Here is an 18,168-nt window from a genome sequence, read left to right as displayed (position 1 = left end):
CCAATAGTGTTTTGTCGCTTTAAGACCAAGAAACGAGATGAGTTTTGTTTTTGTTTCTGCATATGAGGCGTCAACACCTGGCAATCTGTTGTTGTTGTTGGAGCGTCGTTAGCATGTTGCTACGAAGGCTTATCAGATAGGAGGGCAAGTGTCCAGATTGTGGGGCCGACTGTGACCACATTACATCATGTTGACGTGTGTTTGACTAATCTACGATCCATCAGAGCTGAGCTAACGGAGCTGCAAAGACGTTGATGTTGCATGTTTGTTGGCGGGGAGCCTCAGTCCGCCTGAGTATTTTATCTTGTCTGATTTGTCATGAGATGGCAGCCTGGATTAGAGTCTCTTTTTATCTTATCCAGAATATCTGTCATCATTCCAGCATGGACTGGATTGTAGACCTTGCAGGGTTTGGACCTTGAACCTGATAAGGACTGAAGGTTTCAAGGTATTACCTTGAGAGTGACATTTGTCTTATCCCTTTGTCTCATCTGAGAACAAGCATAAAAGTACCAGCCCAGACAAGAACTTCTGTGCCAAATCAATCCTAAGGTGACAAGCTTCAAGCCCAGTCACTGTCCTCCTCTCTCGGCTGCGAGTGTGAGTGCCAAAGCTGGCCGGGTGTCCACCTCGAGATGCGCGGATTAACGCCGACAAGCCAGCAGAACCTCGGGCATTAGCGGGGGAAGGAACATGGAAGCTTGGCACGGCCTCCCTCACACGCCGTCTGGCTGCTACGCCCGCGCTGCTGGCAGCCTCAGCGAAACGGACCAGGATGGAGGCTGGAGGAGGTGCGGGATAACGGACCCAGGAATGATCTTAAAATGCACAGTGGGGAGCCCCAGATGGATGAGTGTACATGCAAATCACACATACATTTATTATGTAGCGTAGATATTAATAGAGTCGTAGCACACAGTATAGAGCGTTGCTTGCCGACGCTCCCACTGGGGGGTACATCTTGAGCATGGAGCACTCACACGTTATCAGGAATAGACGCGAGTAAGGAGGTGGGTGTCTCCATCTGTTAATCCAAAAGCCTCCAACAAAGCCAGGACTTAAAATGTCTCCACCAGTGTCATCTGCCGTCCCTCTTGGGAGGGGACAGTCACGGAGATGCGGTCACGCACGCCTCTTTTTCTGGATAGATGGGGAACCGAGCCACGTAACGGCGTGAAGCCTGCCACAACCCTGTGAAACCATTGCGAAGAATTTCACAGCCTGCGTCGGCTAATTAGGATTTCTTTTGGGTTTTTTTTTTTTTTAAAGCACCGCGGCAACGAGAAAAATGATTTAGTGAAAGCCGTGCAAGAGGATTACATCCCAAGGCAGTGTGTTGTTGTGTAACATTGAGGCAACAGCAGGAAACAACACCTCCGCAGTCGCCAAGTTTTTTTTTAAAACATTTACTTCAACAGCCAAAAGTCTGCTGAAGAGAACTTTATCTGGAAAAGAGAGCTAGTCCACAAAGGAGGACATGTAGGTTGTAGGTTGTAGTTCACCACAGCGCTACATAGCTCAGTGGAAAGATGCCAAACTATTTAGCTACTCAATAACTTTTTTTTTTTTACCCAAACCTTGGTCTAAAAATCCCCATCATAATAAAAAAGTAGTCTTCCAGCAAATGACTTGAGCAGCTGTGTCCTTTCCCGGGTCGAAATCGAAGTGACCTTTCATTATCTTAATTATGGCTCATTTGCTCTTTGTGTGACATCGTCATCAGGATGTTTGGATTTGTTAGGCGGAAAGACGCCCGGTGTCACCCGCAGTCTGAAAAGTTGACCTTTAATGACCCACACTGGGCCAATTAGTGTATATTTCACTGTTGGTTGAAAGCAGCGGATTATTCACACAGCACAAATGCTTCCACTTTGTTTTAGGCAGCCTGACATTCGTGCATTTGTGCAGGACAGGCCTTTTAATAGATGTTGGGAGACAAGCATTCTCACAAATGTGTTTACTGCTCTTCTCAAAAGATTCAGTGAATAAAAGAAGCAAATATGAAAAGATGTTTTCATATTTATCTTTTGGAGAAAAAAATATGATATGTTGACACGCGCTCAGCTCCTATATCTTCTGATCTAGTATTGCTAATTTGGCCAAGTTGCGTATATATATCTATGGTGAACCACCACAGGAACACATTTCATTCACTCTAAATCAGTAATAATGTATATGTTACATTATCACATGTGGAGTTTGCATGTTCTCCCCGTACCCGGGTTTTCTCCGGGTACTCCGGTTTCCTCCCACATTCCAAAAACATGCTAGGTTAATTGGAGACTCCAAATTGTCCATAGGTATGAATGTGAGTGTGAATGGTTGTTTGTCTATATGTGCCTGGTGATTGGCTGGCGACCAGTCCACGGTGTACCCCGCCTCTCGCCCAAAGACAGCTGGGATAGGCTCCAGCACCCCCCGCGACTCTCGTGAGGAAAAGCGGTAGAAAATGAATGAATGAACAAACATTATCACATGTTTATAAATACGTAGGTAAAATTAATTGGTAAATCCACAGCACACACAGGGTATCCACAGGTTCTTACAAATTTGAATTTGAGGCCTTAAAATGTCTAAAAGTCTCGTCTTCAATATACTGTAAAATAATTAAATACTTAAATACCTCATTTATTGCAGTTATTTGGTTCCAGACCCGACCGTGATCATTAATTTCTGCGTAGCAGGATTGCTTATTTATATTACAGTATAGAAAACCGACCTCCTAAAAACGTTTGACGTTTAAAACCATGAAATATATAGTAGACATAATAAGAGAAAATAAGTCATTGAAGACATAAGTAAGACGTGTTTGTGTGTGTTCAATGGTTGACAGGAATCGACGTCTGGGGCTCAGAGTTGTGTTTCAGCGTGGCATATGTGAGATCATTCAAACCTGTAATAAAAGCCTGTTGTTCCGGCAATTAAGTCTACTGCTTGTGTAGTAACATTACTGCCACCTAGTGGCCGGTGTAGAATACTACACATCATCACAATGTAGCTGGTTGGACCGCATTGAAATCTTCGTGAAAAACAGGGCTCTACTTTAGTAGTGAGAATTTGAACCATCTTTTTGACAGCTTTGCATGACCTGCGGGTGTGATTATATGATGGTAACCATGGCAACCACTCACCACTGGATTTCTGCAGGTATTTCGGCCCCTGCTTCCTCTCTGGTCCGTTGTCCTTATTGTTATTGTGACACGGAGATTCGTCCTCCGTCAGCTCCTCCGATATCAGAGACAAAGCGGCCGAGACTTCATCCTGGCTCCCCGAGTGGTTCCCGGTATTTCCACCCATATCCTTTACCGCTACTTTGTCTTCAGACCTCTCTTGGCCTGAGGAATCTTCCGGAGTGCCCAGGTCTGCGTGGAGGGCGGGGCTGGAGGGGTTGGAGGGACTGCTGCTGCCCAGGGAGCGGAGCACCGAGCTGGGGCTGGAGTGCAACGACAAAGAGGGAGTGTCTGGCTCTCTGATCCTGGTGCAGGGCGCTCCGTACGGTTCCTGGATGAACCCCACGAACATGACTCCCTGGTCGGCCGCATCCTGGATCTGCTGTTATGAAAACAACAAACAAAAAGTTGAGACATTTGAGGAGTGGAATGCCACCCCACAGCAGTGTGTGACCAACAAAGCACATGCATAGTATTTTTACAATGAACTAAGACTTCAGGCTTCCAATCCAACCAAGACCCCAGTCAATACCAAGAATGGAAAACGGCACTAAATATGCACATTTGACATGGATGCAGCGCACATGCTCAGTTGTGCTGCTCATCCCTTCGAGCCATGAGTTGCATCCGCAATGTAGCCTTTTTAACATCGTAGCCTAACGCTTGGTGTCAATAACATGTTGCATGTTTCATTTCATTTCTTTGTGTTCCCGCTTCATTTATTTGATGAAGAGAACCACACACACACACACATTTATATCTGAGCCAACTGGCATTTTATGTCGATATTGTGATGGTAGCACATAGACAGATTGAGCTATTCACTGACAAAGAATGTTAATGATGCCATTCTCAGCATCCATACACAGGCCCCTGCCTCCCCCCTAAAAGGGGACCCCCTCCTCCTTCCCATCTCCATCTCGAGCGTCCGTGATGGAAGAGAATAAAAATCAAATTGCAGGTTATTCACTATGAAATTAAATTGGAAAACAGTCAAATGGTTTCCCAGCCTTATTGCCTGGTGCACGGCGCTTCCACGCCACGCTGCTCCTTCCAATGCGTCCAAATGGAATCACCCAGATAAAAGGTTGTTTTTCATTTAAAGCTAATGCAGGCAGGCGGTGGATGGGGAGGGGGGGGAAGAGATGAATGGATGGGAGAGATCGCTCCGTCACATTTGGATGATTGAATTCATTTTCAATAACGCTATCATCATTAGCATCATTTCATTAAAGGCCTTGTTTGGACAAGCGGAAAACACACATAATAATAATAAAAATGTTTACTCACACCCACAACATCAGATACAACACGATACTGTATCTGCCCCCCCCCCCCAAAAAAAAGTAAAAAAACACCCTTTACAAAGATAATATGGTAATGTTTGCTTGTGATTGACAGTGTCAGAGAACAATATGTTTAGTATTGTCCTTTATCGTACTGAAGGTTGTTTCTATATTGTGGTTACCTTATTTAACAAAATGAGAGGGTCGAGTACACCCTTAACTACAAGTACAACCACAACTATTACCACATCGTTGTATCATACAGTACATGTTCGACAGCTTTAGTATTTAATCTGTGTTTTGGACGGTATTTAGAAAGTATACAAAACTGTGGTGAGACCAGCCATGTTGTTTGGTCTAGAGACCACTGAAGAAAAGACAGGAAGCAGAAGTGGAGGTAGCAGAGATGAGGATGCTGAGGTTCTCATTGGGACCAGGATGGATAGGATCAGCAAGGAGTACATCAGGAGTACTGAGATGGTTGGGAATATATTGGTAGAAGGATGCTGCGTTTAGAGCTGCCAGGTAGGAGGCGTAGAGGAAGACCAAAGAGGAGGTTTATGGATGTAGTGAAGGAGGACATATGCAGAAAACAGGGTTGGATGGAGGAGATCAATTTTGCTGTGGCGACCCCTGAAGGGAAAAGCCCAAAGAAGAAGAAGATTTATTGTGTGTCCTTTAAAAGGTCGCTGATCAACATAGCATATTATTATGCCAAAAATATTATGCCAAAATAGTGGCCGTTTACTCAATTGCAGACCGTGTAGCAGAATGTCTTTTAGCGGCCATACTCCCGTACTCAGAAATGTCAGTATTTCCCCCTTCTTTCTCCTGTTGAAATTGTTTCACGGAAATTTCCAGAATTTAAATTTTCATCAGAATTCTTTCGTATCCACATTTAAACTCAGCAATCTGTGATGACAGTGGTAAGTATTTTTTTTGGCCAAATTAAGCACAAAATGACGTGAAGTTGATACCAACAATAGGCTTTGTTACCTATATCATCATATAGTTGGGATGCAGAAATATAGGAAATCTATTCATTCATTCATTCATTTTCTACCGCTTTTCCCACGAGGGTCGCGGGGGGTGTTGGAGCCTATCCCAGCTGTCTTTGGGCAAGAGGCGGGGTACACCCTGGACTGGTCGCCAGCCAATCACAGGGCACATATAGACAAACAACCATTCACACTCACATTCATACCTTTGGACAATTTGGAGTCACCAATTAACCTAGCATGTTTTTGGAATGTGGGAGGAAACCGGAGTACCCGGAGAAAACCCACGCATGCACGGGGAGAACATGCAAACTCCACACAGAGATGGCCGAGGGTGGAATTGAACCCTGGTCTCCTAGCTGTGAGGTCTGCGCGCTAACCACTTGACCGCCGTGCCACCGATTGAAATATATACCCATCCATTTTCTATGCCGCTTATATACTCCCTTGGGTTGCAGGGTTATGCTGGGGCCTATCACAGCTGACTTTGGGTGAGAGGTGGGGTACACCCTGGACTGGTCTTAGCATATCTGCATGTGTTGCTTTACAAAATATGTAAGCGACCCCGAAATCCTTACTTTTTTCAATATGTGGCCCCAATATGTGACTGTTTTCGGTGCTGCTGCTTTGGTTAGCGATGATTTGCTTTAACGTGAATGTCATACGTTGTGTCTTTTATAGTCGGGCCCACTATTTGAGGACATTTTCGAGTGCACCTGCTGATGCCACGATTGCAGACTGCAATGATTGCTCACAAAGTCATGGTGATATATTCATGATATTTGTGTGTGGATGCGCCATGAACAGATGCACACAACACGCTGCCTCAGGTGGGATCATTTCCCCGTGGCATAAACATTGTGCGGTTGAAAGGTGCGAGAAGGTGATGCAGACGTTGCCGCCGCAGGTCAAGCAGCCTTTGAGGTCGAAGCACTTTGCATCGCTTGGTTTCCCCTTCATTAGCTCCCACGACTCACCATGAAAACTTGATGGAATCATTCCGGAAGCATCCTGCCGGCAGCATATCAACAATTTCAATTCTGACTTGAAACTGCATTTCCTATTTCCTTCCCCGGGAAAGTTATTAAGGTGGTGGCAGGAGGAGGCATCTGAAGGTCAAGATGGAAGCTGGCGGCAGCGACGGATAATGATGGAAAGCAAAAGTAATGATAGAGAAGGAAAGACTGTCCATCCCTGTCCACCGTGCTTGTAATAGAAGTCCAGCACGGCAGCCGCCTCTTTCTCAGCTCAGCAGATTAAAATGATAAGCAGCAGTAATGAGGTTCAACAGGACCACCGTGGCATGACTAATAGAAGGGAGAGGCATTCGGGTTGCTAAGTACACAGATTACACAAAGACGAGATGGTGGTTCATGTGCTCATGTCAGGCACTGTCATTTCTTCATTCCCATGGAGGGATTTCTTCTGGTCTTTTTTGGAGGCTGGATTCAGAACATGATTGACACCCATGTGTTTGCCAGAAAGATTGACAGGAGGAGGGGCCTCACTGTCAGAAGATTGAGGGTTTGCATATTCTCCCCCTGCGTTTATAGGTTTTCTCCAAGTACTCTAACTTCCAGAAGCACTCCCAGTGATGTCAGCGCCCAGCATGCCTTGCGGTACTTGTTTTGTACTTGTTATTGTTATTGATGGTTTGTATAATAGTGGCGGCATCAAGAGGTGGTTTAAGTCCCCACCGAAGGCCCAGGTACCAAATGTGCCAACTGCCACTGATAGATGGATGTTGACATGATATTCACACGACTACCCTTCTACTAGTCTTATAGTCTAGTCTAGTCTTTAAACAACAACCATAATGACATCAATTAATGCTATTCTCAATACTATCACAGTATCAAAGCAGTACAGTATCAAGCGCAACCCCTCTTACCTTCTTGACGTAGCCTTGGATGAGCTCGGGGGTGGGCACCTGCTCTGCGGTCAGGCACTTCTCCAGCTGTAGCTTGTATGGGGGTTGCATGGGCTGCCTCCTGTCCGCCCTGCAGGCAACACAGCAGGAGAAAAAGGATGGTCAGCCATGCTTGCATTCATTTGTAACATGAATATAAACAAACCATCAAACAGGTTTACATGCATACTTTACATTTTAATCCCTTGTTTATCGCAGTTAATTTGTTCCAGACCTGACCTTCCAGACCTTTCCGCAAAGTATTCCTGATTTATGAATGGAAAATTTTTGGACTTGGAGCATACAAAACCTGTTTGCTACCTTCTGGATATGTTTTTTTGACATGATGAGAGCTCTCCAAACATGAAATAACACCCCTAGAGTCACCCTTACGCTCTTAAAAATCATCAGGGGTGCCCAAATTTTTTCATACCACTGTAAATATGCATTTTAGGTCCATTATTTTTACCCCTCTCCTGTATGCATTGGAGCTCATCCTTGAGGCCATGCACACATCCTGAGTGCACGCAGCTGTCAGTGGTGTGATGGCTGCCCTGTTGGAGGCCACAACACCTACAAGCAAACAACTTCTCCATCCTCGCACATGAAAGGCATGGTACCGAAAGCAGGAAATTTGATGCAAATCTCCCCCAACAACAACACCCCCGCCCCCAACACACACACCCTTGGAGGCCACATGAGTGTGTTTAGGCATGCAGGCAGGTTCTATTTATAAGACCATGTTTCCCATTCTTCTCCTGTTGGCCCTGAGGAGGAGGAGAAGAGGAGCGTCGCTGCTTCCATCTCCCCGCTGCTCATCCTGTTGACACACGCCCTTTTCCTCACTGCATGTGTATGTGTGCACATCTGCCCTGCGTGAGTCCTGGCTTTAACATGGACACCTGGCGTGCATGTTATGAGAGCTTCTCATGGTCTGTTATTGCATGGAAGATGCTGACACTCACTGACTTTTAACACCTCCCCAACATAGGAGCACCATTGGATCCAAAGCACCTTCAGCATCTTTGGTTGGACTGCAAGTCTCTCAACCTCCATTCTTCATCTTAGCAGGACATCTTTTTGGACAATTATATGCTTCCAACTTTGTGTGAACAATTTGGGAAGTGGCGGCACGGCGGACGAGTGGTTAGTGCGCAGACCTCACAGCTAGGAGACCAGGGTTCAATTCCACCCTCGGGCATCTCTGTGTGGAGTTTGCCTAGCATTTCCTCCCACATTCCAAAAAATTAGCCACTCCAAATTGTCCATAGGTATGAATGTGAGTGTGAATGGTTGTTTGTCGATGTGATTGGCTGGCGACCAGTCCAGGGTGTACCCCGCCTCTCGCCTGAAGACAGCTGGGATAGGCTCCAACAGCCCCGCCACCCTCATGAGGAAAAGCGGTAGAAAATGAATGAATGAATGAATTTGGGAAGTCAGAGGCAACATCATGAAGGCTGTTTTTCCTTCAAAAACTTCAAAAACTTCAAACGCCTTTTCTCTCAAAAGTGAAGCAGTACACAGTAGGTTTTTTTCATGTTTGATCCCTTAGGAACACAAATTCCTGTAAGAACATCATTAAAAAGTCACATTGGCATATTAGGGGCACCTCTTATCCGTTGCACTGTGGCCTAAGACAGTCGAGGCCTTTTCAGACACACTAAAATCTTGAAGAATGTCTTCCTAGAAGACATTTTCTTCAGTTCTTGTAGCTGCTTGAAAGTGTTGGGCTTTACTATTAAACAAGCTTGGTTGGGGTCTGATAAGCATTGTGTCTTGGTTGCCATGGTGACAGTTCTACCTGTGAAAATGCACCAAAGGAGTGTATTTATTTGTCGTATTTAACTGTCCATCAGCAAAGTCCACTCCATTTGTTTAGTTGCACCTTTTTTTCCACACAGCCAGAAGTTGCCTTACAATATCAGGAATTTTATCGTGGCCACCTTTCAATGAATGAAAAGCTTTTTCAGAAAAAAACATCTACGTTGAAAACGATCCCTGGCAGAGAATGGTGGCATGAAGTGAGCTAACGCGCCGTGTGACGGGTATGCCAGCATCCACACAATAAAAGTGGTCCTCTCATGCAACATGCGCAACCGGTGAGGCTATAAAAAGATTCCCAGTCGAAAAGTCGACTCCCTCCGGGCTCCTTTTTTCTTCGCACGAAGAGCGTCGCTGGAGCGCTCAGCCGCCGCGTGGCCTCCATCTATCGCCATGACAACACAACCAGGGGAGCACATGGAAACATTTCTTCTCATTTTCACCTGTTTGTCATTCCGTGTGAGCCCGTCACCTCTATTGCTTTTTAGTGCGGACCTCGTCATTATCTCTCTCCTGCAGCCCCGCCCACATCCTTCCTTCCTTCCTTCCTTCCTCGCAACGTGTAGTAATAATGAATACATCCCATCAGCCACTGCCTGCCCAAATGTAACTCTGCTACATCACAACCAAATGGAACATCGGGAGATTTCATAGTTGACATTCAATGTTTTCTGATGGGACAATTCATTCTTGGGGGGTGGGTGGGATTGGTTTTCATGTCATCTAGAGGTACAGCGGTGTACTACAATCATATTTCTTTTATGCCAGTGATTTTCAACCGCTGTGCCGTGGCACACTAGTGTACCTTGAGAAACCGTCAGGTGTGCCGTGAGGAATTATCCAATATCACTTTTTGTAATTAACATTTATTAATCATCATTTGCAAATATTATGTCAATAGCCATTATGTCAATAGTATACATGGACCCAAATATTCCAATTGCATTTGGTTTATTTGCTCAAACGGAAAGAATTGAACAGGGATGGAATATTCCTTTAACCAATCCGATTGAGGTATCTTGTACCCGCTCAAACGGAAAGTTGTCAGACTGCGATCTTCTTCGTGGTGTTTTTCTTCTTCTGTTGTTTATTGGCGGTTGGCAAGCAGCTTTCGTATGCATTAGCGCCATCTGTGGAACAGAATCTAAACCCTTCTATACTTTATTCACAAGTGCAGTTTTATTAAAAAAGAAAATATATATCTATATAAAACATGTCCTGAGTTTAATTATAAAATATTAGCAAGATTGAATTTGATCTTTTCCTGTTTAAATTGATCCCGGGTGCGTTCTTTCAGCGCATGCTCAGATATGACGTAACACGCAGATCCAGACGTTCTTCACTTTTAAAAATGGAGGCCAGCAATCGGCACTGGACTAAGCAAAGTTTGTTTTTGATTCAAACTAAATTTCAAGACTGGACAGACGAAAAACTGGCAATACGGAGTTATTCCAACAAGTGAAAGAAAAACTCGGGGAAGCCGGTATCACGTGATGTTGATGTTTACGTTTTACTGGGCATGCCCCATTGACTATTCTGGTTGATTTTCACGGTGCATGTAGACAAGAGATTGGAATATTCCTTTCTATGGATACCATTGTTTCCCGAAAGGTCATTCGGAAAGAGAAAAAGTGGTGATGTAAAAAACGTGGCTACTCTGGAGTGTCTGTGTTGTCGACTGGCAGAGCAATGTAATATTGGTCCGTGTGGCAACACCTACCTTGTTCCTCCGATAGACTTATTGATGCACGTGTGAGGTCGTGGTGACATTTTGGAACATTTTTGGTTAGTGGTGTGCCACAAGATTTTTACAATGTAAAAAACGTGCCGTGGCTCAAAAAAGGTTGAAAAACACTGTTTTATGCAATGTAGTCTTTAGTCCTCATGAAAATGGTCCCAATGAACTGACTTGTTTAGAAAACCAGCAAGTTTGCAAGTTTGTGAAAATTATTGATCGGACAGTCTGCATCCAATTAGGGATGCTGCCATCAGGGTTTTATGCTGCCAATTTTCATAGCATTTTGATATTCCATCCATGAGTGAAATCAGCTGATGCAGATCGCATGGATTAGTTATACATTTGAATGTATTTATGTCGAGTGCTATTGGCCAGGGGTGCTGCATAACGGGGAAAGGTCAGGATAATTCCAAGGTCCCCTGACTGCCATAGGACGAAAAAATGGGTAAAATCAATAATTAATAAAGGGGGAGGGGGCGATAATTTTTTTCATGGGGCCCAGAATTCGTGACTGCACCCGTTCTACTGGCTATATGACATGAAAAAAGGAACCATGACATGAAGTTGTATGATATCCACATTAGCAGTGTAGGGCATCAATAATGATTTTTGCGGATGGGACGGGGGGCGTCACTGCTGATGCACTGAACTGCTGATGGAGTTCTAGCAGGACTTCTAGTAGGACGCAGCACGGTTCCATGTGAGAGAGCAGTCAGCACACCCAGTGTCTTCAACCATCTCGTCCGATGAATTTTGTTGTTTCTTGAGTTATTTGCTAAACAATCTGACTGTCGTGCACTTACGGGCGAATGTTGTCTAGCGTATTGGCTGCTATGGTGAGCCTTGAAAATTTACCATACGCTGTCAAGTGTTTTTTAAATCATTAAATTAAAGTTTTTAACATGCTACCCCAGTGAGATCATTTTCGTGGCATGTGTTGGCAGGTAAGTTCCACAGGGCAGACATGTTTGTTTGGTTTGTGTGAAGGAAAGTGGGAGGAGGACGCTGCCCAAGTTCAAGGATCGCTCGGGGCTGCAATAGCACTAACTACAAGTGACTGGTTTTTGTGATCGGCACTTTAGGGGACACCCGGGGCCCCTGTGTGTGTGCAACAAACATCATTGCCCAATTTATGTCTCGTTTTTCTTAAATCGAGTGCCCAACAAAGCCGCCACATGTTGGCGACTATGTGAGGAACGGAGAGTGGTTGTTTTCGAGCTGGGGCACTATGATCAATGCCCAATGCCCTGGGAATACAGTGACCTTGGTGAATGAGAATATTTATAGGCATGTTATCTTATATGCAAAACAACAAACGGCGACTTCTTGACAAACAACTTAGCTTCCTGTCACTCACACACACAGAAATGGGCATGATGCTGCTTAAGACCCACCCCTAGCTGGATGTGTCCACCCTGTGTGTGCATAAAAAAAACATGCTTTGCTACACATTTTAAACTGCAGCCCAGAGCTCTGCTAACTATGTGTCCGTAAGCTACAGCGATAAGTGAGGTCATTTTGTTTTCCTTCAGCGGATAGGCTAACCTAACATGGTGGCTAAGCTAACAAAGCTATCTTAGTGTTGCTAAGGTTTGTTTCCAAGATTCAATATAATGTTGTCATGAGGACTTTAACAAGGATAAAACACGTGGGGTTCTTACAGTCAGGTTGGAGAGATTTATCATTTCAAAAACAAATGGAGCCAAAGGACTTCTCCACATGTGCATCAGAGCTTTTCTTCTATTCACTCACACGCTCACACACACACACACACACCAGTGACCACAGAGAAAAGTGCTTGATTGTGAATATGGTGCTTTAATCTTACTCTCTGGCTTGAATTTGTCTTTTTTTGGACTGATTCTGTGTTGAATCTTTAACGGGTTCTCTTATCAACTCGCCACGAGGACCAAGCAGCTTCCCTGTTATTCCGTCCTTATGTTACCAGATTCCCAAAAGCGGTCATCATTTTTATCCTCAGCGAAACCTGTCTCCGATACATTATTTGTTGTTTTTCCACAACTTCAGTCTATTCTCTGTTTCCCGAGGTTCCAGATCATCGTCGATACTTCCCAACCGGGACACCCAGGGTTCAATTTATGTCAGTTCTCGGTGTGTGCCTGTAAACAACGACGACACATACCCATCGCTTAGCTGCACCAGGATGGCACGGTAGAGTTGGTGTTGCGGGCTGTTGGACTCCGGGCCACAGGGATGGATGAAGGGATGGATGGCCGCCAGAACGAAGCCCTGCTGGTAAAGTTCCGCTAACTGTCCGGGGAGCTCTCGCACTGAGGACAGGCGCAATGTGGAAGTCCCTCCTGAAACACACAAATGAGGAGTTCTTCCCTTAAACAAAGAACTTTGCGGTTCCAAATCACATGTACCTGGAACGCCATGATATCAACTCAATGTTACATTACCAATTCTAGTTAGCACAACCGTATTAATTGCTATTGGCATTAAAGACTGCGAACAACCAGTGCAAATTTTCCTCAATCCAAGAGAGACGAAAAAGTAAACAGACCGTGTAAATGTCATGGCTGACATTCTCAAATAAGAATCCGCAGCTGCAGCAGCAGTTAACTATAATTAAAATTGTCCTACAAGAAATAAATAAATCAAGATCTGACAATTTGCATTTCAGATTTTCCACAAAGTCATTTACAATTCACTCCAGGTTCTAAATTAGCCCCACGCTTCCCACCGCAGCCCCTCAATCTGAGACTTAATAGGAGAAGATCAAAATCCAATCAGCGCTGATTGCTGACACTGCACACCATCGGCAGCCTGACCATCCAAGAGCAGAGCACGCCGCCTAACGAGCTGCAATCAGCAAGGGTCGTTAAATAACAGGAAGTTAGCCACCTAAAGAGACCAGGGAGTAGAACTTGCGGCCGTTAGCGAATGACGCTAACATCAATCAAGATTTACGCTAATGAGCACATTAAAAGGACAACTATTACATGTAAAAAAGAAGAGTAACAAGACAAAGAGTTAGCAAGCTAGCATAGCTCTTGGCCGCTTGGATGTTGGACGGCTGCCGTCGCAGCGGCGCGCCACGCTCGGTTTGCTGGAGGCCAAACAGCTGTGGCACATGGGAGAACGCCAAGATGGGGACACGAGCATGGAAGGGGGGGGCTGCTTGTCTGCTGGGGCTGTCAGCGGAGGCGGGAAACACCGCTTTGGCTCATTAGAGTGAAAGTAGGAAGGTCGGGGGGAGGTCAGACTGCCAAATAAATACTTAAAACACTTTAGTTCTCGACTGTCTTAGGCCACAGTGCAAGGATAAGAGGTGCCCCTAATATGCCAAAGTGACTTTTTAATGATGTTCTTACAGGAATTTGTGTTCCTAAGGGATCAAACGTGAAAAACCTACTGGGTACTGCTTCACTTTTGAGAGGAGAAGGGCACAAACGCTTGTTTTTGAAGGAAAAGCCACCTTCATGATTTTGCGTCTGATTCGCCTTGCTAAACAAGCCCGCCCATTGTTTGTGTATTAAAAAAAAAGGGAGGCTTCACCACACATCTTAAAATAAAGCTTCACAGCTGTTTCCCCTCAGTCAGCAACACTGAGCGCTATACGTTTCAACATTGTTTTTCTCCAGCAAATATAATACAATATAACATTTTCTCCAACATAATACATTCATTCATTTTCTACCGCTTTTTCCTCACAAGGGTCACGGGGGTGCTGGAGCCTATCCCAGCTGTCTTTGGGCGAGAGGCGGGGTCCAAAATAATACATAATAATCTAAACACAATACCCATACACTCGTCCATTTTCTACCGCTTATCCTCACCAGGGTTGCGGATGTGCTGGAGCCTATCCCAGCTGTCTTTGGGCAAGAGGTAGGGTCCAACATAATACATAATAATCTAAACATAATACCCATACACCCATCCATTTTCTACCGTTTATCCTCACCAGGGTTGCGGGCGTGCTGGAGCCTATCCCAGCTGTCTTTGGCGGGAGGCGGGGTCCAACATAATACATAATACATAATAATCTAAACATAATACCCATACACTCGTTCATTTTCTACCGCTTATCCTCACCAGGGTTGCGGACATGCTGGAGACTATCCCAGCTGTCTTTGGGCGAGAGGTGGGGTCCAACATAATACATAATAATCTAAACATAATACCCATACACCCATCCATTTTCTACCGCTTATCCTCACCAGGGTTGCGGACATGCTGGAGACTATCCCAGCTGTCTTCGGACGAGATGCGGGGTGCATCCTGGACTGGTGGCCAGCCAATCACAGGGCACATATAGACAAACAACCATTCACACTCACATTCATACCTATGGACAATTTGGAGTCGCCAATTAACCTAGCATGTTTTTGGAATGTGGGAGGAAACCGGAGTACCCGGAGAAAACCCACGCATGCACGCATACAAATTCCACACAGAGATGCTCGAGGGGGGAATCGAACCCAAGATCTCCTAGCTGTGTGGACTGTGCGCTAACCGCTTGTCCACCGTGCAGCGCTAACATAATATGATAGTTCTATTATAACATTTCTATTATAACTTTTAACATAATATTGGATCCCACTGTGGGAATATAGTATGTCATTTAAAGAAATATGCCATACATCTCAAGGATGTTTCAGGGTAAATCTGCATCCTCTTGACTGAAACGCTAAAAATTTGTTTGTCTCTTCCCCTGGCCACGCCTACTTTACTACAATTGGTCAGGACTCCTACCGTTAATTCGTGTGATGCTGACATCGGTTACAAAGCATCTAATAACGTGCCGCCAGAGGAAAGGCTGACATTTAATCCTGAACTTGAGAGAGCGGGTTAGGTGTGAAGAGGGAAGTGTCATGAAACTTTGAACCGGGGCTCCTTCCTGCGATGCCGCCACGTCTCCATCAGTCAGTCAGCACGTTTAAAAATAGATGAGTAAATATGAAATTAATAAGCTGAAAGATTCAGCACACACAGACGCCTCTGGGAGAGACGCTTCCACCACATTTGCATGGAGGAGAAAATAGGCTGGCATATATTATCCACTCCGCTGCCACCATGGATGTTTGATCCCGCCTGGTGTGGGTTATTAGAGCCGCGCCTACAGGACACAATCCTTTATTTTATTGTCAATAAAAATATTTGAGTCAAGCGAAATGTAAGTAATGTATGGTGTGCAACACTTGCATAGACAAACATGCAGGCAATTTTCTCTTAAAATTGTCTGCTGCCATTTTTGATTTGACTTCAGCAATTCTGAATCCTGGTCTGTCAACTTCATGTTAGCCTGAGGATACACCCCCTCCCCCAACATACATACATACCCCCCCCCCCCAGCCTTGCTGTGTTTAATGGTACTGTCTGACTCTGCAGGCTAACGTAATTTCACAGAAAACCAATTTGTTTCTTGTCAGGCAGCAGCTTCTATTTTGGTTGTGCGACTGTTTTTTTTTCTTGTAAATGACACAAAGTGAAGAATGTGACTTCCTGTTTCACATGTCAGCTTTGGAGGTTTTGGACAGACTCCCATTTGCAGCGTTGTTTGTCAACGTTACACACATATGCTCGCATTTCATTTGAACATGTTCACTGTCAGCTGCGCTCTCTCGTGTTGGCAAATGGCTACGCAACAACAACGTCTGTGTTGACTCTTTTTCAGCGGGTAGTGAATCTGGGCTGCTGTACAAGTGGCTCTCGAGTTACGTTTCACCTTATGACATTTCGTGTTCAAAGGTTTCATGTTACAGCAGTTTTGCGTTATGCTGTTACAATGTTTCATGTTACTGTTGTGGGGCATCGTTGATATGCGTTTCAACTTTTCATGTTACACACTTTTGTAATAGCGTTGCATGTGACAACTTGTCGTTTTATGGCAGGGCTCGACAATAACGATGTACCGATGGCCCGGGGCAAGTTAAAACAAAATTGGGGCAAGTAAATCCAATCAGTGATATTCCCGTCGGGCAAGTGCACTTTGCCATGCCATACTGCTAAGAGTTTTTTTTAAAGCGGTTCTTGTTGGGTGTTGGTAAAACACGGACTGCGTAATTCCGGTGGTAATTTGCAAACCAATCCTTGCAAATCTTGAAATGGACCAATTAGAATCGTTTATTTAGACCACGGTCCGAAGTCCACAGTCCGCGTTTTACCCAGACCCATTCTTGTTTGCGATTAACCAATTAGCAATGGTTTGACTAGGAAAACATCTATCATGGCGTCCCTGCCAACATGGTCTAATTCTTCAACAACATGTGAAGGAAAACAGCAAAAAGTGATGAACCAGTGCCTCCTAAACAAGTATTTTATTAGCGGCAGCAAATCAAATGATGGCACAGGTGAGTGAATCACATTGCTGTGACAATTTGAAGTGGTCACAATGAAACACCACCGATTAGATCCAATACCAAGATACAAAATCTAGCGCTTCCATTTCTCTGTGTATTTTTCTCACCTTTGCTTCACAAATTATTGTTTGACAAATTGAGCATTTTTTCCTGGATTAAAAACACTTTACTAGTACACAAATGTGTCTATTCAATAATGTTTCATTGTGGTGCACAACTTATAAATATCACTGCTTACTACGACTACCATGTGTAAGGTAGTATGGCATGCCATGTTAACATACGTTTCAGACATTCCTCCAAATACAATGCATCAGTACTATTATCTGATGAATTATCAGCATATATTGATATATGATATCATTATGGCAGTCTTTTCATTTTATAAGTTCGGGCAAGTAGTTCTCACCCTAAGGATTCCCCATGGGCAAGTCATTTTTGTTTTTAATGTAGAGCCCTGTATGGTGCTTTGTGTTACACCGTTTCGCTTTACAGCCTTTTTGTGTTACGCCATTTCATGATGCACATTTTCGTGTTACAGCGTTTTGTGATGCAAATCTTTGTGTTACAGCCTTTTGTGCTGGCAACCGGTCCGGGGTGTACCCCCGCCTCTCACCCGAAGACAGCTGGGATAGACTCCAGCAAACCCCCCGCAACCCTCGTTGAATGAATGAATAAATGTTTTTGTTACAGTATTTCATGTTACGGCATTTCCATCCATCCATTTTCTATGCTGTTTATCCTCAATATGCATGTGTAATACTGTAAAACTATAAAAAGGTGTGTAACGCAACTGTTAGTTGGCAAAGAACTACTGTATTAATAATATGACAAGATGCAGGCTAACTAGAAAATGTAATCAATCTAAGTGACATTTGCATTGGAATTTTCGACATTAACTGGAAAATACGGTAATGATG

At 44.4% G+C, this 18,168-nt stretch overlaps 1 protein-coding gene across 2 annotated transcripts in view; it reads right to left on the bottom strand.

Moving 5' to 3' along the window:
- The window catches only part of rftn1b (raftlin, lipid raft linker 1b), an 89,318-nt gene that overhangs the window by 29,558 nt on the left and 41,592 nt on the right, over positions 1 to 18,168 (bottom strand). The window contains exons 3-5 of one of the 2 annotated variants that reach the window (XM_058053101.2): positions 13,066 to 13,243; positions 7,346 to 7,454; positions 3,132 to 3,549 (exon numbers count right to left, since the gene is read on the bottom strand). In XM_058053101.2, the coding sequence (XP_057909084.2) occupies positions 3,132 to 3,549; positions 7,346 to 7,454; positions 13,066 to 13,243 (705 nt within the window). Of the gene's footprint in view, positions 1 to 3,131; positions 3,553 to 7,345; positions 7,455 to 13,065; positions 13,244 to 18,168 lie in introns of both variants that reach the window. The other variant, XM_058053100.2, reaches the window with a different exon arrangement.

The sequence above is a fragment of the Doryrhamphus excisus genome, linkage group LG5 (genome assembly GCF_037039965.1).
Source record: "Doryrhamphus excisus strain RoL-2023G ecotype Guam linkage group LG5, RoL_Dexc_Guam_v1.1, whole genome shotgun sequence".
In the NCBI taxonomy this organism is placed as follows: domain Eukaryota; kingdom Metazoa; phylum Chordata; class Actinopteri; order Syngnathiformes; family Syngnathidae; genus Doryrhamphus; species Doryrhamphus excisus.
This window is presented reverse-complemented; position numbering and strand designations above follow the sequence as displayed.